Genomic DNA, 17,157 nt, shown 5'->3' on the forward strand with positions numbered 1-17,157 from the left:
TAATATCCTGGCTCCCTAGTAAAAGAAGGACATGGACTTAAGTGGAGTGAGGCCAGTGAAGGGCCACAAAGATGATCAAGGACTGGAGTGTCCGTTGTACAGGGAGAGACTGAGAGAGCTGGGAGTATTCAGCCTGAAGAAGGCTGATGGGGGATCTAATCAGTGTGTATAAATAGCTGATAGGGGGGTGTAAAGAAGATGGACCCAGGCTCTGCTCAGTGGTGACCAGTGACAGGACAGGAGGTAATAGGCACAATACAGAAAACTCTGTTGGAAACTGAGAACACACCTTTTTACTGTGTGTGTGACTGCACACTGGCACAGGTTGTCCAAAGAGGTAGGTAGAGCCTCCCTCTGTGAAGATGTTCAAAATCCAACTCAACACAGCCCTGGGCAAGTGGCTCTAGGTGACCCTGCTTGAACAGAGGGGTGGACTAGCTCATCTTGAGGTCAGACTGTCCAGTCTCTGATCAGCCTCAGCCCTTCTGTGATTCTGTGCTCTGCTATGTTGAGCAGAAGCCCTGCAGGGTGTGAAAGACCATCTCCCTTTAGCTCCTGGTAACACCAGAAAAACACTCATGGTCTGGGTAGAGAGCTTGTTATGAAATTCCTGATCAGCCCTGGCAGCACATCCACTTGCTCTGTAGGGACAGTAAGGAGACCCCATAACAGAGAGGAGAGAGCATGAGGGGCTACACTCTACATGGACAATCTTCAGAGGGTGTTGTGTAGGCACAGAGACCTCAGAGGAGGACTTACAAAACAATAGGGCAGGAAACAATGAAAGGTTTTAAGTGGGGGTTAAACACATGGAGTAAATATGTGAGGGAGAGAGGGCATGGAGAGAAGCAGTAAAACCAGAGATGAAAAGCGAAATCTGGAGTAATGTTCAAAATGCTGCTTTTAATTAAAGACTTTTTTTCCCAATACAATATACCATGCCAAAATATGAAAACAAGCCATAAAGTCAGATTGTGAACACTTTTGTTTTCAAATAAAACTTTGGTTCAGAAAAATAATTATATGTCTCCACACATCTATAGAATAGTGCAGCGAGTGAGTCAATCCTCCACTGTCTGTTTCTCATTGGTTAGCTTTGATCTTTGGTTGTATCTATACCAGGTCATAATGAGTTATGACCTGGGATATTAAAAATTATGTTCTTACTATTCTAGTAAACAACAACTGGTAACTAGACCAAACAAGCTCCACTCCCATTATTTCCATTCCAGACACACTGTTGTAGAAGGTCAGCTTATGAGCCAGACTCCCAATTTGTAGGAAAAGGACTGGAATTTCATTTTCTAGAGCCATTTTCTAGAGCCTAAGGATAAAGACAAAAAGAAAGTTCCCTGTGGGAAAAGGGACCCATTGCTGCATGAGCCACAGTACTCACTGCCATTCAAGGAAGTAATTCCTCTAAGTAGGGTAGAGGTGTAGCAGTGGTTAGTGCCTGAGGCACGAGTATGTTCTGATAGCATGTCAGAAAGATGGAAAGAGACATTGCACAAGCAACAGGCTGCTCAGAAGGAAAGCCACATATTGCACTGGGGAAAGAGAACTGCTCTCACCATTTCTCTGCAAAGGTTTGTACATCTGCTGAGTTGACGAAAACTGAACTCCTTGAAATGATAGTATCTAAGAGCTGAAACACCTCAGGTAGATCCAGCTAGCATGACTTGAAAGTCATGAGCTGCAGAGTATGTTTGCAAATAGTGTGTGTTGGATTGAGTTAGTTAAATTTTGAGATAAAATATATACAAAAATCCCAGTCTAGAGAGGCTGCACAGTGAAGCAGGGTAGTTTAACTCCTCAAATCTGTGAATCAGAAACATGATTTGACTGCCATAAATCCTATCTATTTGGAAAAAATCTGTCTTGACACAAACCCTACATCGAGTTTCCAGTATTGTCCTGCTGTAATTGGAGTTGATTGCCAATTAACTTGCATTAATCATCATGACTGAAAAGCAAACAACATGCTCTCAGCAAATATTTACCATGCTCCAGCCTACCATGAAATTTAGTGATGATGGTTAACTGTAGATACAGGTCTGTGCAATTAAAATATTGTCTAGCGACTACCGTAATTTATGCTGTAAGTGGTCATTGTGAGTGACCTGGTAGCAAGAACAAAATTTGCTTGGATATGGTTGGGAGATAAAGGGAAAAAATCCATAATGTGTAATTCCTTTTCCAATATAAAGGCACTCTCATGTTTTTTGTGGTTTTTTTTTTTTAAAGTCAGCCTATGAACTCTCTGGTATGTGAAGGACTAAATTTGGCAGTGAAGTTAAATCTTAGAGGAACAGTGTTGTTAAAGGTTGTGAAGAAAACGGGGTTTGCATTAAATTGCTGATCATTGACAATTGCACCCTTTGAATGGACAAAGGATTTTTGGCTTGACTTCAGGAAGCACCCAAGGAAGGGTATGTTTTATTTCTGTGGAAAATCTTTGTTTGAGATCCTCAGAAACAGAGGCAAGGACCCCTGCAGACCTTGTGTGAACAGTCTGAGGAGTTGGTTCTTGCAGGGAGCAGGTAGCCCCAAGCAGCTGCCCTTTAACTGTTCCCCATGTGGGTAAAGCCCTCAGAAGAGGGAGGAAATTTCACTTTAGGCAAATAATTCCTTGGTCAGGATTAACTTTTATGGACTTTGAAAGGCTGCTTTCTATAAATCAGAGGAATTTAAAAGGTTATAAAAATAATGAAGCCCTCTAACAAGTATTGTAGCAAACATCTGTTGGCAGTTTGGTTTTAAAAGATATACATTTAAAATTCCTACAGGTCTCCATTCCTTGGTTCAAGATCTACTGCATTGAAGTACTCTTATCATTCAGATGCCATGTTGTTTCTGCCTGTTTTTTCTTTCATATTTAATCAAAGAATTCACAACAATATGCTTTATGTTTTCTTCATTTTATGTGATAGACATAGGATGAGAAGCAATCGTAGTACCTAAAGCGAAGCAGAGTAGCTTGAACTGTTATATGTCACAGTTCAATAACCTAATGAAATCTGTACCCTTTCTAATTAAGAAGCAAATGTATGTTAGCTTTGGAAGTAGATATAAGAAAATAACTATATTTTCTTCTCATTATTTTAAAGAGATCTGTGCTGAATGTTTTGTTATCAATTATATGACAAACATACCTTAACGCCAACTTTCTATATTTAAAGAAACACACCAAAGAAGTTCCTTTTTATCTCAGATCCATGGATATTTCTACCATGCATTATCCATAGCAGATGCTCACAGCTGCATATGCCATAAAAAAAGTCACAAAGTGAGACAATGTATGTGTTTGTTAGGTGTTGGCAGCATGGACCATTGCTTCTCCAAGATACTCACTGCGTTAGGTCAGAGAAGTTGGTCTGTGTTCCAAGATGAAGCATGAAGCAAAGTGAGATGAATTCCAACAAAGAATATCTGTACTGTGCATACCAGGCTATTGAAGGAGTCTGGCCAGAGTAGGAATATGTACATATATGTGAATATATTTTTACTGCAGTGCAGTCTAGACACTGCTGTAACGAACAACATAACGGAGCTTCCTTAGACAAGCAGATAATAAAGTGTCTGCCTACAGACTGCCTGTTTTTCTGCTTGGGACAGAACCTGTTAATTGGTCCTGTCACAGAGAGGGTAAACATTTTTCACACCTCAGTGTGACACTCAGAAACTTGCTGTTAGCCTCAAGAGGTAGACCTAAAATGGGAGGCATGCTTAACAATATGAAGTGATACTGAAACATGCTCTGAGAAAATCAGTTTACACAGAAGACAGATAACCCGACTGTCTTCCAGTATCAGCTGCTAAGGGTATGGGAATGGACTGAAGCGGCAGGGTTAAAAAGCAGAGATGCACACAAAAGGAGGAGTAGAGATAGTTGGTGTTTCAAAGAAATAAAAAAAGGACACAAATCAGAACTCAGAGATATGGGCAATCTCAAAGAAAAATACATTATGTGACAGTAGTAATTAGGCAATACTGGGGTGAAATGCTCACAAATCTGTAGAGCCTGTTCTGTGCCTGCTTTCTTAACATTAAGGAAACCATGGCAGACTGCAGAAAATCCATGCACAATAGTTTTTAAAGAATAGAGTGCATCCCTGCATGAAACTTTCAACAATAACTACTTGCGGTTTTAATGGTTTTAGAAGAATGGTATAAAACTCTCTGGTTTTGCCAATGGAAGATTACTAACTGATGCTTAATGTGGCCTTCAGCTGTGGATGGCAGATCAGGTCCTCCAACAGAATTATTTATGAAATTGGGAAAGTGAAATTTCTTGTTTGTTTTTAAAAGGAGCCTCAGATTTTGAAAGGTCACATTACAGACTTCCAAGAATGCTTTGCACTGGGGAGATGGACAGAAAATTTTGCAGAATACATCAGCTTTTCCCCCAAATAATGAGAAAAGAATTTCTATAAAGATAAGGAATACGAAAAAATCACTGTCAAGAAGCTTGGTGAGGTCACAATGTAAAAGATTTATATTATATTTATCATTGTTTCTGACAGTTGTCTGCTCTTTGGGAGACATGGGAAACAGGGCAGCTGCTCAGTCATTTTGAGCAAGTATTTTCTCTCACCGGACCCTGAGCTCTGGAAGCAGTCTAGCATTTGAAGTGGTCATTTGAAACCAATCTCAGACTGGAAGCTGAAGGGCTTGCTAGAAAGACTGGGGTTGAGAGGGACAGAGTTGAAAAAGAAGAATCCAAGTGTACCAGCAGAGCGTTAGCTCTGAAAGTCATCATGGTGCTGAAAAAGCAGGCTCCCGAGACAGAGGGACAAATAAAAGCCTATTACACATTCCTGTCCATCATTAGCCTGCTAATGAAAATACGGTTTTGGTTTAGATCAGAGGGAACCCCTTGATGCAGCAGGTATCTGCGGTGGGGACAGTGGGGCCATTCCACCAGGCTAGAGCCTTGGACAGCAGCATATGTGCAAACAGATGCACAGCAACCTCCTGGTTAAGTACAATCACGCTGAGACAAAGGCATGTGGCATGCACCATTTCTTTAAAATGTTTGTCACAACAAATTTACAGCTCCTCAGTGAGGAAAGTCTGGGGGTTTCTCACTCCTCTACCTTGCTTTATTTGGAAACAAAGAAAGCAAAAGAGCCCAACTTCCCATATTTAGACCTTTTTTGTTTAACACATTTTCTGTAATGCATGTTATTATAGCTTCACTAGAGTTACTTTTGAAAAAAAAATAAGCTGAAAGAAGACAAAATCATTAGGGTTTTTGATAAATATGCACAGTTAATTACATCTTGAAAATTTCTAGCATGGAATGATATTTCTCTGAATGAACCAGGCCTGGTGCATGAACTTCCTTTAAATTGTTTACTCTTATGTCTTACAGATGAAAATTGTATAATTCTACTTTGGGGAGGGGGGGAAAAGCAAACAGTACACCAAAAAGAGAAATATCATTAAGAGTTCAGATTTTAAATAAGTAAAAGACAGACGAGCCTTTGCTATCTTCAAATATTTAACAAAACATATTGCTCTGGTATCCTGACAACTGGTAAAGGCTCTGAAAATTCCCCTGAGAAGCTAATTCTTGTTCCAGCACAGCAAGGCCCAATTCATTCTTTTGTCACCCAGCAAAAGATTAGTGCTCTCTGGTGGACATTTCGTGATCATGGACATTCAAAATAGAGTCTCCCAAAGCTAATAAAAAAGGAGAAAATTATTACTGCTCTTAGAAAAAACCCCACAAAATACTGTCTCATCAGGTTACTTCCTAAAAAAACAAGTCTTTGCAGGTCTACCACCACCTGCAACACATCTATGTGGCTCTATCTACACTGAGAAAAACCCACGGGGTTATTTTCTCCCCCTCACAGCTTGAAAAGTAAGTTAATAGCTTGGTTGGCTGATCCTAGGAGTGTATCTTTAGGTTATAATCTGTTTGCAGTTTCAGGCTTTGGATGGATTTATTGATAATTAATAATTATTCTGAAAATTCTTCACAGAGAATGTGAAGAATAAAACCTTTACAATTAGGCAAGTGATTTCACTAACAGGTATTTAGGTTAGTTATGATGGGGATCTGAACAGACACTATATTTAGTTAAGCAGAATAGTTTCAAAAGCACAAATGTAAACCTTAGAGATGGTGGTTCATCAAGGGAAAGCTCACAGATGAAGAATAAGCTAATCCACCTCTTGAATGGTGATAAACATGGATAATGCATACAGATTCATTTTGGCTGTGCTTCAAACTTCCAACCCTTTGTTCTTAAGCCTCACAGGATAGCTTTGAAGTTGAGGATAAAGCTCCTCTAGCACACCATTACCAAAGAACAACCTTCTGATTATGATCTCATGAAAGTGTAATCAATTACTTACACAAGTTAAAAGCGTGGCAAACAGCAAAGGTCACGTAATTGGGCCTTTATTGAGTCCATGTGTTTCAATTTGGGCTTTAGCTGGCACTCCTGTATAATAAATATAAATATCTCTCCTCAAAATGTATGTAGTGAACTTTCTCAAAAGTTATGAGATCTCACAGCAGCTTCTGTCAGACTGGAGTCCTTCAAGGGTTTCAAAGAGGAATGCCTCCACTTTTGTGTATCCATGTGACAGAAAATTTGCAGCACCTCTGATTGGAAGTTTCTTTATTTACGGCTCAGCAGATACTGGTCTTTAGCCCTATTTTACAGGACAATGAGTGTTTAAAATTTGAAAAGTTGAAAAAATTCAATTCCATCCTGACTAGTCATTAGGAAAGACTTCCTTAACACTGCTCTCTTTTAACACTTACTGCATGGATTTTCAAATTCCGGTTTTTGTGAAAATTCAGAGTAACTTTGTTCTTGTTTCACAGGCTGTCATTGATCAAAGCGAATTCTAGATACTACCGTGAACGAAGAATTAAATTCACTACTAAGAGTTTGATAAGTGTATCTGAAAAGGAACTTGTGTGTTTGCTGTTGTACCTGAAATGACACTTGAGTGAAGACTCTGCTAGGTGGACCTATACTGTCATATTTCCATGTACTATACAGGCCTCCATGTAGTTCTATCCTCCATACCTACACCCTGAATCATTCAAAGCAAGATGGACTTCTCTTCAGAGTAAGCAAGGAAGTATAATCCTATCTCCAGTTTCTGAAGAGAAACTGAACAGGTTCTACAAACAGCTTTTCTGTCTTTTGGACTGTTTCCACAGGCAGGGTCAGCAGAGCTTCATCCCTGGGTTACAGTACCGGCCTCACAGGCCCAGTCTTTAGAGCTAAGGTCCAGTGTATTTCCCAGCGTTTTAACTATCTTGCTTAAAGCCAGCTCATCCTTGACTTCCTGTACACTCAAAGGACACAGACCAGCACTTGCAGAAGGAAGTTCAGCCCAGCTAGAATCTGATTTACCTGCTGTCTTCAACCACCTTTCTTTTCCTCCCTGGGTGCAGGTGGAGTCTATCTGCAGCATAGGCATCTTCTCCTGACCTGGACTCTGCTGACTTGACTCAGGGTCAAGTTGAACTTCCAGATAAAACTTTTGAACAGGAATAAGTCCTATTAAGAAAGGCAGGGAGTTTATTTTGGGAAAGCTGAATCCTTCTGTTGTGTTTTTTTAAATTCTGGATAATGTGACTTATTCTGTGTCAGTCTAATTCCTGACAGGGATGGCCAGAAAGTTTCCCAGAAGAATCTTTTGCAGAGACCCTAACTCATTTTTATTAGCGAAAATGCAAGAGGGACAGTTTGGCCTCAGACATTAATGTGTGGGCCTCCCCAAGCCTGAATTTACCTGGGGTAAAAAACAAGCAGGAGTCTAATGACAGCAAAAGTCTGCACTCCGCTATAAGATACCTGTCCCATTTGGGATTCAAGAGTTTTGCTAAGATCAGAAAGGTAATTTATTCCTTGATGAACATCTGTGGTAAATCTGGTCTGCTCTTGCAGACTGGGACCAAATTGTCCTTTTTGCCACTCAGTACATTCCAGATACATTGACAATCCCTAATGTCTGCTGGAGTCATAGGCGGCTGAAGATTCCTCAAATACCCCAAACCAGCCTTTACTGACAAATGAAGTCAGTAGTACCGGGCTGAGTGTGGACCACAGGACTTTCAGGAAGAAAAAAACGCTGGAGGAGAACAATGTCCCACACCACAAACCTTGTTGAGCAGTCAGGTCTGCTCTCTACAGGGCACAGAAATGGCTAAAGAACCTAAGTATGATCCATCACGTACTCTAAATCAGGATGGGGGAAAGACCTCACTGCACTTACCTCAGTCTTTCCAGTCAGGGACAAGAATACAGACATAAACCTAGAGAGAGAAGTTTCTTTTGGAGTTGTTGGGGTCTAAAAGCAAGAGATTCTACAAGAATTTGCAGAGATTGTGAGCTTTATACCCCCAGGTCATCCTTTCTCCTGCCCGGAAACTCTCAGATTCCTTGTCCTTTAAAGTATTTCCTAATCAATTAAATTTAATTATTTTTTCTGCTTGATTGTATTTTACAGGATGAGAAAGCCCTTACTTTTGGATGAATAAAGGTATATAAATATGATATGCATGTAGAAATGTTTTACATCTTGTAATTCTAGTGTCAGGTTTCAATGCCTAGAATCACAGAACGAAAGTAACAGTGGCATCATGATACTATAAAAATTATGAAGTTTACTTTACTGTGAATGTTTGGCAAGACAACTAAAAAGGGACCACTAACTAAGCAGGATATTCACACTGATACAATTCAAATGTGAATGCTGTCTGTGGGCAGGATAAGGTGCAGACTTTGTCCCATTGAAAGAAAGCTACTAAAAGAAAAAATGTGGAACCCATGGTTCTTGATGTGGTGAAGGATTCTAATTTTTGGCTTTAAGGATCAGTATAAGCTGCTCCACCCTGTATCCAATACCAACATGCAACAGCTCTGATCAGAGGGAATCAACATGTTTTCATAGCTTTCAGCTACCCTCCTTTGCCAATACAGAAATTAGATCATGCCTATGCAATATAAATAGATGTTCCTGAGCACAACTGGAAGGAAGGAGGTAGAAAGAAAAGCCCACACAAACCAAAAAAAGAAACAAAAAAATTTAATCAAGGTAACTCCCAACATGCCCTGCTGACAAATTAATTCCTAATTAATAAATTAATAAAGCTATGCATGTCATCTGTTGCTTGTGATTACAGACCCAGATAACTGTATTTTGCCTCTTCTTCCTCTCTGACAGGGTGCTCTGCTGTGCAACCTGCCTGTTCTCCCTGGCAGTCTCTGCGAGGAATATTGCAGCCACATAGCTGCTTGGAGCAACTTTATGTATCTGTGGCTTCACAAGGGGAAAATAAATTAGTTTCAATCTGGTTACTCAAATAGACTCCGTTTCAATAGCTCGATTTATTTCCCAGAACCTCTGCAAAAAAGAGAACTGGCTAAGGCTCAAACTTGGCAAAATGAGAGCAGTGTTTACTGCAGTTTAAAAGCAACAGGTTGAAGTTGGTACTTGTACTCCTTACTGAAGGTGTTCGGTGGACTTGATTATTTGCCTATGAGGTTTTGAGTATTGGATTCCCATTGGCTGTATCAATATTCACACACTTGCAAGTTGAGGGCAAGTAAAAAATGCTGCAGGGAGAGCTTAACTTCTGCTCATCAACAAATTGTGATTTCTCCATGTCTTCCATGTGTTCTGAGAAAAATTATGTTCATGATCACAGTACTGAAAGCTCTATTTGCTGATGGTCAGGATGGTCCAAGAGCCTGCCCTCTCCTCCTCTGGACAGCTGTCATTGCAAAGGCTGGCTCTGTGGCTCTTACTACTGTTTTCTGTGCTTCAGCGCTCAAAGCCGGTGACAGATCCTCTCATTAGTGGGCTGCTGTTTGGGGAGTTTATTTTGCCTGGTGATGGGCCAAAACCTGAGGCTGGGAGATTGCCAGGTTTGATGTCAGGCATATTTATTTCCTTTAGGATCAGCTGGGTTTAGCTAGCTGTTTATCCAGGCAAAGGGGCAACTTCAGAGGATTTGTGGGACTAGCTCTGAAAGCAGTATTTGTTCTTCAAGTTATTTATTGAAGTATTTGGCAGTGATGACAGCAAGTGCTGAAGCAGCTCAAAGGTAATTGCCCATTTTTCCTTGTATGGCCAAACAAGATGGACTCCATCAGTTGGTTGGAAAACAAAGCAAACATTCATTACAGATGCAAAAAACCCCAGGGGTTTTCTTGTTGTGTGGCTGGGGAGAAAATCCACCCCAAATCTTTGCAAGCCATTGCTAAGGTGTTCTATGAACAGACTAAGATTCCACATACTATGGTGGATTTCAGGTATCATAGCTGGATAAAGCCTCCAAGTGCCTCTGTACAACAGGATCAGTGTCTTTGCTTTATTTATATTACTTTTTTTGAGGCAGATTTTGAGTTGCTGCTTCACTGTGAGTATGAGACCTAGTATTGACCTCTGAGGTACACCACTAGGAACTGCTCTCCGACTGGAGCAATCCACTTTGCTTGTGTAAATGCCACTTCCTCACTTCTTCAGTTGGAATGTGGTGGGAGATAGTGCTGAAGGCCTGGGCTGCATAAGGCACAGCCCTGCCAGCCAGTCAAGGTGGGTATTACATTTCCACCATGTCGGGGCTACAGTTTGATGCAGTGAAGAGTTTGGCCACAAATATGCAGTTAAAAAACAAATGAGCAAACAAAAACCTCCCAGCAAAACAACAAAACCCAACATGGTAAAAGAGACTAATACAAGTAAAGTAGAATCTTTCAGATGGTGGAATTTGTTCAGAAAAAGGAAAAGAAAATAAGAACAAACCCTAACATGTCAAGTGTAAGCCCACAGGAAGGCAAAACTAAAGAGGTTTTGAGATGCGTTTTCTTGAAATCTTTAAAAATAATAATCAGGAACTCATTGTTCTGAGCTAAGGTATTCAGCTCTTGAAATTCAGTTCAACATGATGCAAATATCTACTACATGCCAGTTTTGAAAACTCTGGGGCACACCATATTCCTCACATATCTGCATGCCCTAGGAAGAATGTGGTTTCTTACATTTGTTTTGTAGGTACATAATTGACTTGGCTAGAATCAAGTGAATAACAGTTGTAGCTACCCCAAAAAACCTCTTTGGAGAGCATGAAAGCAAGAGAAGATATTAAATACATGAAAAATTCTTCCAGTTAGTTCAGTTAGTTTTCATTTTGATCAGTGCTTAGTTTTTACTCTATGCCATTACTTGTTAATGGCATTAACTTTACACCACTAAGAAAATATCTGGGAAAGTGTCTGTAAAAAGAGGTGATGTTGCCAGAAAACATTTTCACTTCCACAAACAGGAAAGCAACACAGAGGAAAGCAACACAAGAGGAAAGCCTGGATTTTCTTTTTCAGAAAAGCTGTTAGTAACACAGGGAGTACATTTTCACAAAATGTAGAGTTGAAGCTTGGGGTGTCCTTGCTAGTTCCAGTGCTTTTCAACAGTTATGTTGTACCTTGCAGCCACTACTGTAAAAGTAGTGAAAATATTTTATAACTTTAGCTTTTTTTTTTGTTAAAAATGGATTCTTTATAGAAATGATAAACAATTAAAATCTTGAAGAACCATTTACTTAACACAGGTTTACACAGCTGTGTAAAAAGAATAATTGTGTAGTTTACGCAGATGCCATATAAATAGGCCATGTAAATTACTATGGAAACCAGATGCAGATTACACTAGAAGGTGCCTTGTAACTCATCTCTGCTGAGCAATAAATCCCCCCTTTTCTTCTTGGCAAAACTTCGAGAAACTTTACTGCTGTTTTCTATCAGCAGATAGAACAGATGGCTGGCACATGCCTGCTTTACTAAGAAAGTGGGATCTCTACAGTACTACTTTGATCCCTGGTGGCATGTCTACAACACTGAAATGCAAAATACCACAGCTGAGCAGAATCTAAATATTAAAGGTCTGGAGCTGTGCTCTTGATATGAGAACCCCCTGTCTATAAGTCATGCTTGCAGTATGTAAACATCTTCACATTCCACGTGGAAATTTTGGTACAGTGGTCAGAAAACAAAGTATTTCCCCTGTTTGGTGACATGAAAGTGCAGTGAAGGTACCACTGAAAGTCCCAAGAGCGTGAGTTTACGTAATTACCTTGAACAAACTTCAAGAAGAGCCATACTTTTACTGGAAAAAATCTCCTAAATTTTGCACATGGGACATTTTTTAAGCTGAGAAGCATCACTGTAATGACTGGTTATGAATAAGATACTTACAAAAAATTCAGCAGTTTCTTTGAAGAAAAGTTTCCTTTGAAGAATTAGTTTTTGAAATTCAACACTTTTTGGTTTCTTTCAGTTTATCTGGGAAATACCCATATTTGACTGGAGCACCCTATTGCACCACTAATGCCTTAAAATTGGTGGTCTGTTAGCTTTCCTCTGGGCAAAGAAACAAATCTTCTCCTAGCATAGCTGGATATTCCTTTTTATCCTTGTGGTCAGGCTACATCTCAGCAACATGAGACAATTTCAGAGAACTCAGCTGAGCTGTTCAGGGCTGATGGTCACATTGCTGAGATCAGAACTAGCATCCAGGAGCTGTTAACTATACAGCATTCCTGACCTTCACTTTACAGTATAGAAATGATGCTAGAAAATGCACTGGACACATACATTGTCTCTTTCTCAGAGGTGGGCATCTTCTGGATTTACTCAAGGTTATCAATAACTCTTTGAGACTTATTTCAGATGTCACTTCATGGGCGTGCATTCAACCACGCACCAGGAGAGGAGCTGTTCATAGCAGTAGGGAGGGGGAAGTGAGCTGCTACAGTACTTCATCTGACCACAAATTCCTCTCCCATATCAGAAAGGAAGAAAACAGCCTGGGCAGGTTGTGGCCCAGATTGACTCTTTCTGTGGATCAGACCAGAGAATGCTGCACAACAAAAATTCCAACTTGCTTTTTGGTTTCTTTTTTTCACCTCCTGTCTATTAAATCATCTAGGCTGTTGCTCTGTCACTGAGCACTTGCTGCCTGTTCACTAACCAACTTTGGTTTTTAACATGGTTCTCTCCCACCAATATCGCCCCAGAAGTGAACTTAATTTTACTGCTGTCAGAATTCCCACTGAAAGTTAAGCATACATGCTGGGTTTTGTGGATTTGGAGATTAAATACTTGTCATAAATTCCTAAATGCTGTAGAGATGATGTTATCACTGAAACCTTTGGTAACTTTCACTGGTGGACACAGTAAAAAATGTTGCAGCATTAATCAGCATGCTAGGGTCTCACTGGGAAGTTTCTTAGCTTAATCTTCCACAGAGGACAAGACTCCCAAAGCCATTGTATTTTCTTTTGCAAAAACCATCTGGAATAAGAGCAAGAAGCACACCAGTGAGCTCTAGTGGTAACACAAATGCATACTATATACTATATATTATCACTGATTTCAGCTTTTTTAAATCTTTCAATTTAGAGAGCAATCTTCATAATCTTTTGGGTCAATCTACCCAGATTACATTTTTTTTCTAAAGAGAACATAGTGTCTGTAAACTTATGCTTTAATACATAGGTAGAAGCATAAAGTGCATAAAAACATGACAATCCCATTTTGCAGTACTTTAACACTCTTGTCACCCCTGGCTCATCCTGATTTCACTAGCAAAAAAACCTATATATTCAGCACACTCAGACCCTCACATTTTGGGTTTCTCCTTATATTTCCTAATAACTAATTAGAACTGATGGACTAGGAATTAAAAGCAACTAATGCTTTTCTTTGGTTAATGTTTTCTAGTGAAAATTATTTTGTTTTCTTATCATACAAAATCTTTTTCACATAAAATGTATTCAGGACACAAAGGCCACTGTATCAGAAGCATAACACCTAAATGTAGTGGGTTTCAAGCACTTCAGTTTACACAGAATACAAATGTAATCTAGTCCTTAAAATGTGCCTTTCAACAAGACGTTTTTGACTTGTAGTGCATTAGTGTAGAGCAGCCAGCCACAATAAAATTGCAAAATATACTTTGCTTTGCCCTGCACACTGTCTCAGTGACAATGACAATGAATACAGAGTGAAAACTAAACTCAGAGCTACAAGAAAATCTCCTTCAACTTCAGAAGATAGTATTTGAGCAAGAAGAAAACACAGATAAAGGCTCTTGTGTCAAGAGGAAAGTAGCATGAGGCAGAGAGCAGCAATTACTACAAAACAGGAAAATGTTAATGAAGCATTGAACACAACTTCAAGTTCCATAAAAACAAAGCCAAAATACAGAAAAAAATACGCTTAGTAGTATTTTGGTAAAGACATCTCCAGCATCTTGTTTCATGCTGTAAAGCCTTTTTGTCAACCTAGGCTCCAGGCACAGCAGTGTAAGCAGCCACAAGGACAGCAGCACAGCCCTGACCTGCCTTGCCCAAGCCCATATCCTGGAGGCTGACCACCAGCTGCATAGGGGCAGAGGCAGGCAGCAGAACATGCTGGACTTCCCCCAACAGTACCCCAGTGATACCCATGTTTGGGGGATCTCAAGTACCAAGCTCTGGGCCAGCACCTCCAGTTTACACATCTTCAAATTTCAAGTGGGATACAGGGTTAAGAGGTCTATAAGGCACAAAACTCACAGAGAGTTATTTCAGTTTTACCAAGTGGGAGGTAACAGTTTGCTAATTAACAGCTATTTTGCAAAAAGCAGTCTAGTACTTCAGTTCCCAAATGCCTTTCTTCTTTCAGAAAGTACCAATTTCCTTTTTTTTTCCTTCTTCCTTTCTTGCTTCTCTTGCCCCTTTATCTTCTCTCCTTTTCCTCTCCTCTCCTCCTCTTCTCCTCCCTTCCACTTCTCATTTTGCCTTGCCTGACTTAGGAAATTCCCAGAAAAGTACAGAATAAACGTAGCAAGTTTTTAGCACTTCCCTGGATGTATTAATGGAAACTGCTAAGGACATGTATACTTAAAACCAAACTAGAACACTTGAAAAAAGTAAAAATGTACTAATTTCTTACCCTCATAAAATATTGGAAATTCTGGAGAAACACAGAATTTTTTTAACCTTTTAGGTATTTCGCTTACTGATTATGCTTTGTCTAAGAGGAATGCAGTAATTCAGAAAATAGGAGGACTAATGGGTTTAACAGCTTTGCAGCTGCTCAGAAAGGATTTCATCCTGCAAGTTGCATCAAGTAGAATATTTTCCTATACTGTCTTTAAGCCTGTGATGCTTCTCCCTGAAATCAGTGTTGGGACCACCTTTTCCTAATGACCTACCTGTAGACAGCAAAGGAGCGAGAGGAGAGCACAAGAAAGAAATACAAGAGAAGGACAGTGTTCATCTAACATCTTGATCACCCATTCAAAAAAGAGCTAGTTTTATCATGAACAGCAGCTGAAGCTGGCAAAGAAATGGAGCAGGAAATACAGTCCCAAAAGACACTATTTATTTCTAGGTATTTAAATGCCAGCCCTTGGCATACAAAGTTGTTTCCTCTGTAAATCTTGATGGGAACGCCAAAGACCTAGAGCAAGTCACTCAGCCTTTGTAAGTTTTGTCTCTCCACATTCGCCTTCATCACTGGAGGAGTAGGTGAAGCATCTAAACCCAAAGGCTTTGTGAGGACAGCAAAAACTTCAAGGGCATCAGACAACACCTTGAAGCCAGATAAGTCCTGTAGATAGGAAGAGTACTTTCAAACAACCAAAACCACAACCAAATATGTGAACCTGCAATTAGCTGAATTATATTCTATTATTATTATATTATTATGAGAAATAGTGTTCACTATTTAAATGTAAATACTGTTTCATCTCTGCCAAGTTATGTATTGTATAAAGTCAATGTTCAGTACAATTCATTGTAAAAATGAATTAATTTTATGCAGGATTTTATGCCACCATGTTTTTTCTGTATCCATGATAATCTGTGCTAACAAGTTTCAGCTTTATGCAAATTCAACATATGTTGTGTGTCAAATCATACATATGTTTCTTCACAGAAATATGTCACAGATTCTTACATTTTCAACAAAAGAATCCAAAAGGATCCTATAAACTGCAGATTTATGTGGTTTTGCAAGTTAACTTGGTAAAATTAAGCCTACAGAAGAGAACTGTTGTTTACTAGAACTACAAATTAAGCCTGCACATCTAGTAAATAGAGATCAATGAAGAGCTTGTAGTGTATGTCCATAAGCTAAAGAAAGTCGAAAGAAAACTGCATCCACACAACTACTGTCCGGTATAAAATTTTATGGCAAGTACAGGCGACTGGGGTCTTCCTGGCGAGTTCTGTCTCACGCCTCACCAGCCTGCGGGTTCTCCGCCGCCCGAGCCGCCCGGCGCTCCCACGCGCCTCAGAACCCATTCCCAACGCGCTTTCCCAGCCATCCTGCGCGCTTCTCGCTGCTCCCCGAACCGCCCCCGCCCGCGCCTCGGATTCCCGCGTCCAGGGCTGCCCCAGCACGCCTCGGAGAGGGTTTCCTCAACTATTCCAAGGCCGAACCACCTGCCCGGGTTTACAGAGCCTCCCCCGCCCCTGGCCGCGGCCCCATCTCCGCACCTACCCGCCCCGTTGCCTGCCAGGTGAAGTTCATGGCGTGGATGCCGACGGGGATGGCGGGCATCCTCTGCTGGGCTTTCCTGAAGTCGTGGGTGAACGGGGCCATCTTCCCCTCGGACACGATCAGAATATCCTCCTCGAAGCCTGTAGAAGGCAAAGGGGCGCGATGTGCGGCAGCCCCGGCGGGCCGGGCTCGGCTCCGGGCTCCCGCCCGCCGCTCGGGCGCAGCGGCCGCACTTACCGATGAGCATCCGCGCTTGCTGGGCGTCGATCCACAAGTAGAGGGTGTCGGGCTGGCGCGGCGCGGCCCGCAGGCTGCAGAGGCTGAGGGCGCCGCAGAGCAGCGCGGCACAGCACAGCCGCCCCGCCGGGGCCATGCTCCCGCACCGCCCGCCCGGGGCTCGCCGGCTCCGCTGCCGCTCCGGCCGCGCCCGCGCTCCCTTTGCCGCGGGGCGGCCCCAGCGGGGCGGCGGCGGGGCGGGCGCGGGGAGGGCGGCGGGCGGCGCCGCGGGCGGCCGGGAGCGCGGGGCTCGCACGGTCCTTCCCCCGCCGCGGAGGGTCGTCAGTGCCCCGCGCCCGGGGCTGCAGGTGGCCGCCCACTCCCCCAAGGGCAGAGCCGAGAGCCGGGACAGGGT

The 17,157-nt window shown here is 41.5% G+C and overlaps 1 protein-coding gene across 1 annotated transcript in view; it reads right to left on the reverse strand.

The window, feature by feature from the left end:
* The window catches only part of WIF1 (WNT inhibitory factor 1), a 38,512-nt gene extending 21,572 nt beyond the window's left edge, over window positions 1-16,940 (reverse strand). Inside the window, exons 1-2 of the mRNA XM_039571528.1 lie at window positions 16,764-16,940; window positions 16,527-16,666 (exon numbers count right to left, since the gene is read on the reverse strand). Of these exons, the coding sequence (XP_039427462.1) occupies window positions 16,527-16,666; window positions 16,764-16,899 (276 nt within the window). The 5' untranslated portion in view covers window positions 16,900-16,940. The remainder of the gene's footprint in view (window positions 1-16,526; window positions 16,667-16,763) is intronic.
* Window positions 16,941-17,157: the final 217 nt, after the last annotated feature.

Source organism: Corvus cornix, chromosome 1A, assembly GCF_000738735.6.
Source record: "Corvus cornix cornix isolate S_Up_H32 chromosome 1A, ASM73873v5, whole genome shotgun sequence".
In the NCBI taxonomy this organism is placed as follows: Eukaryota; Metazoa; Chordata; class Aves; order Passeriformes; family Corvidae; genus Corvus; species Corvus cornix.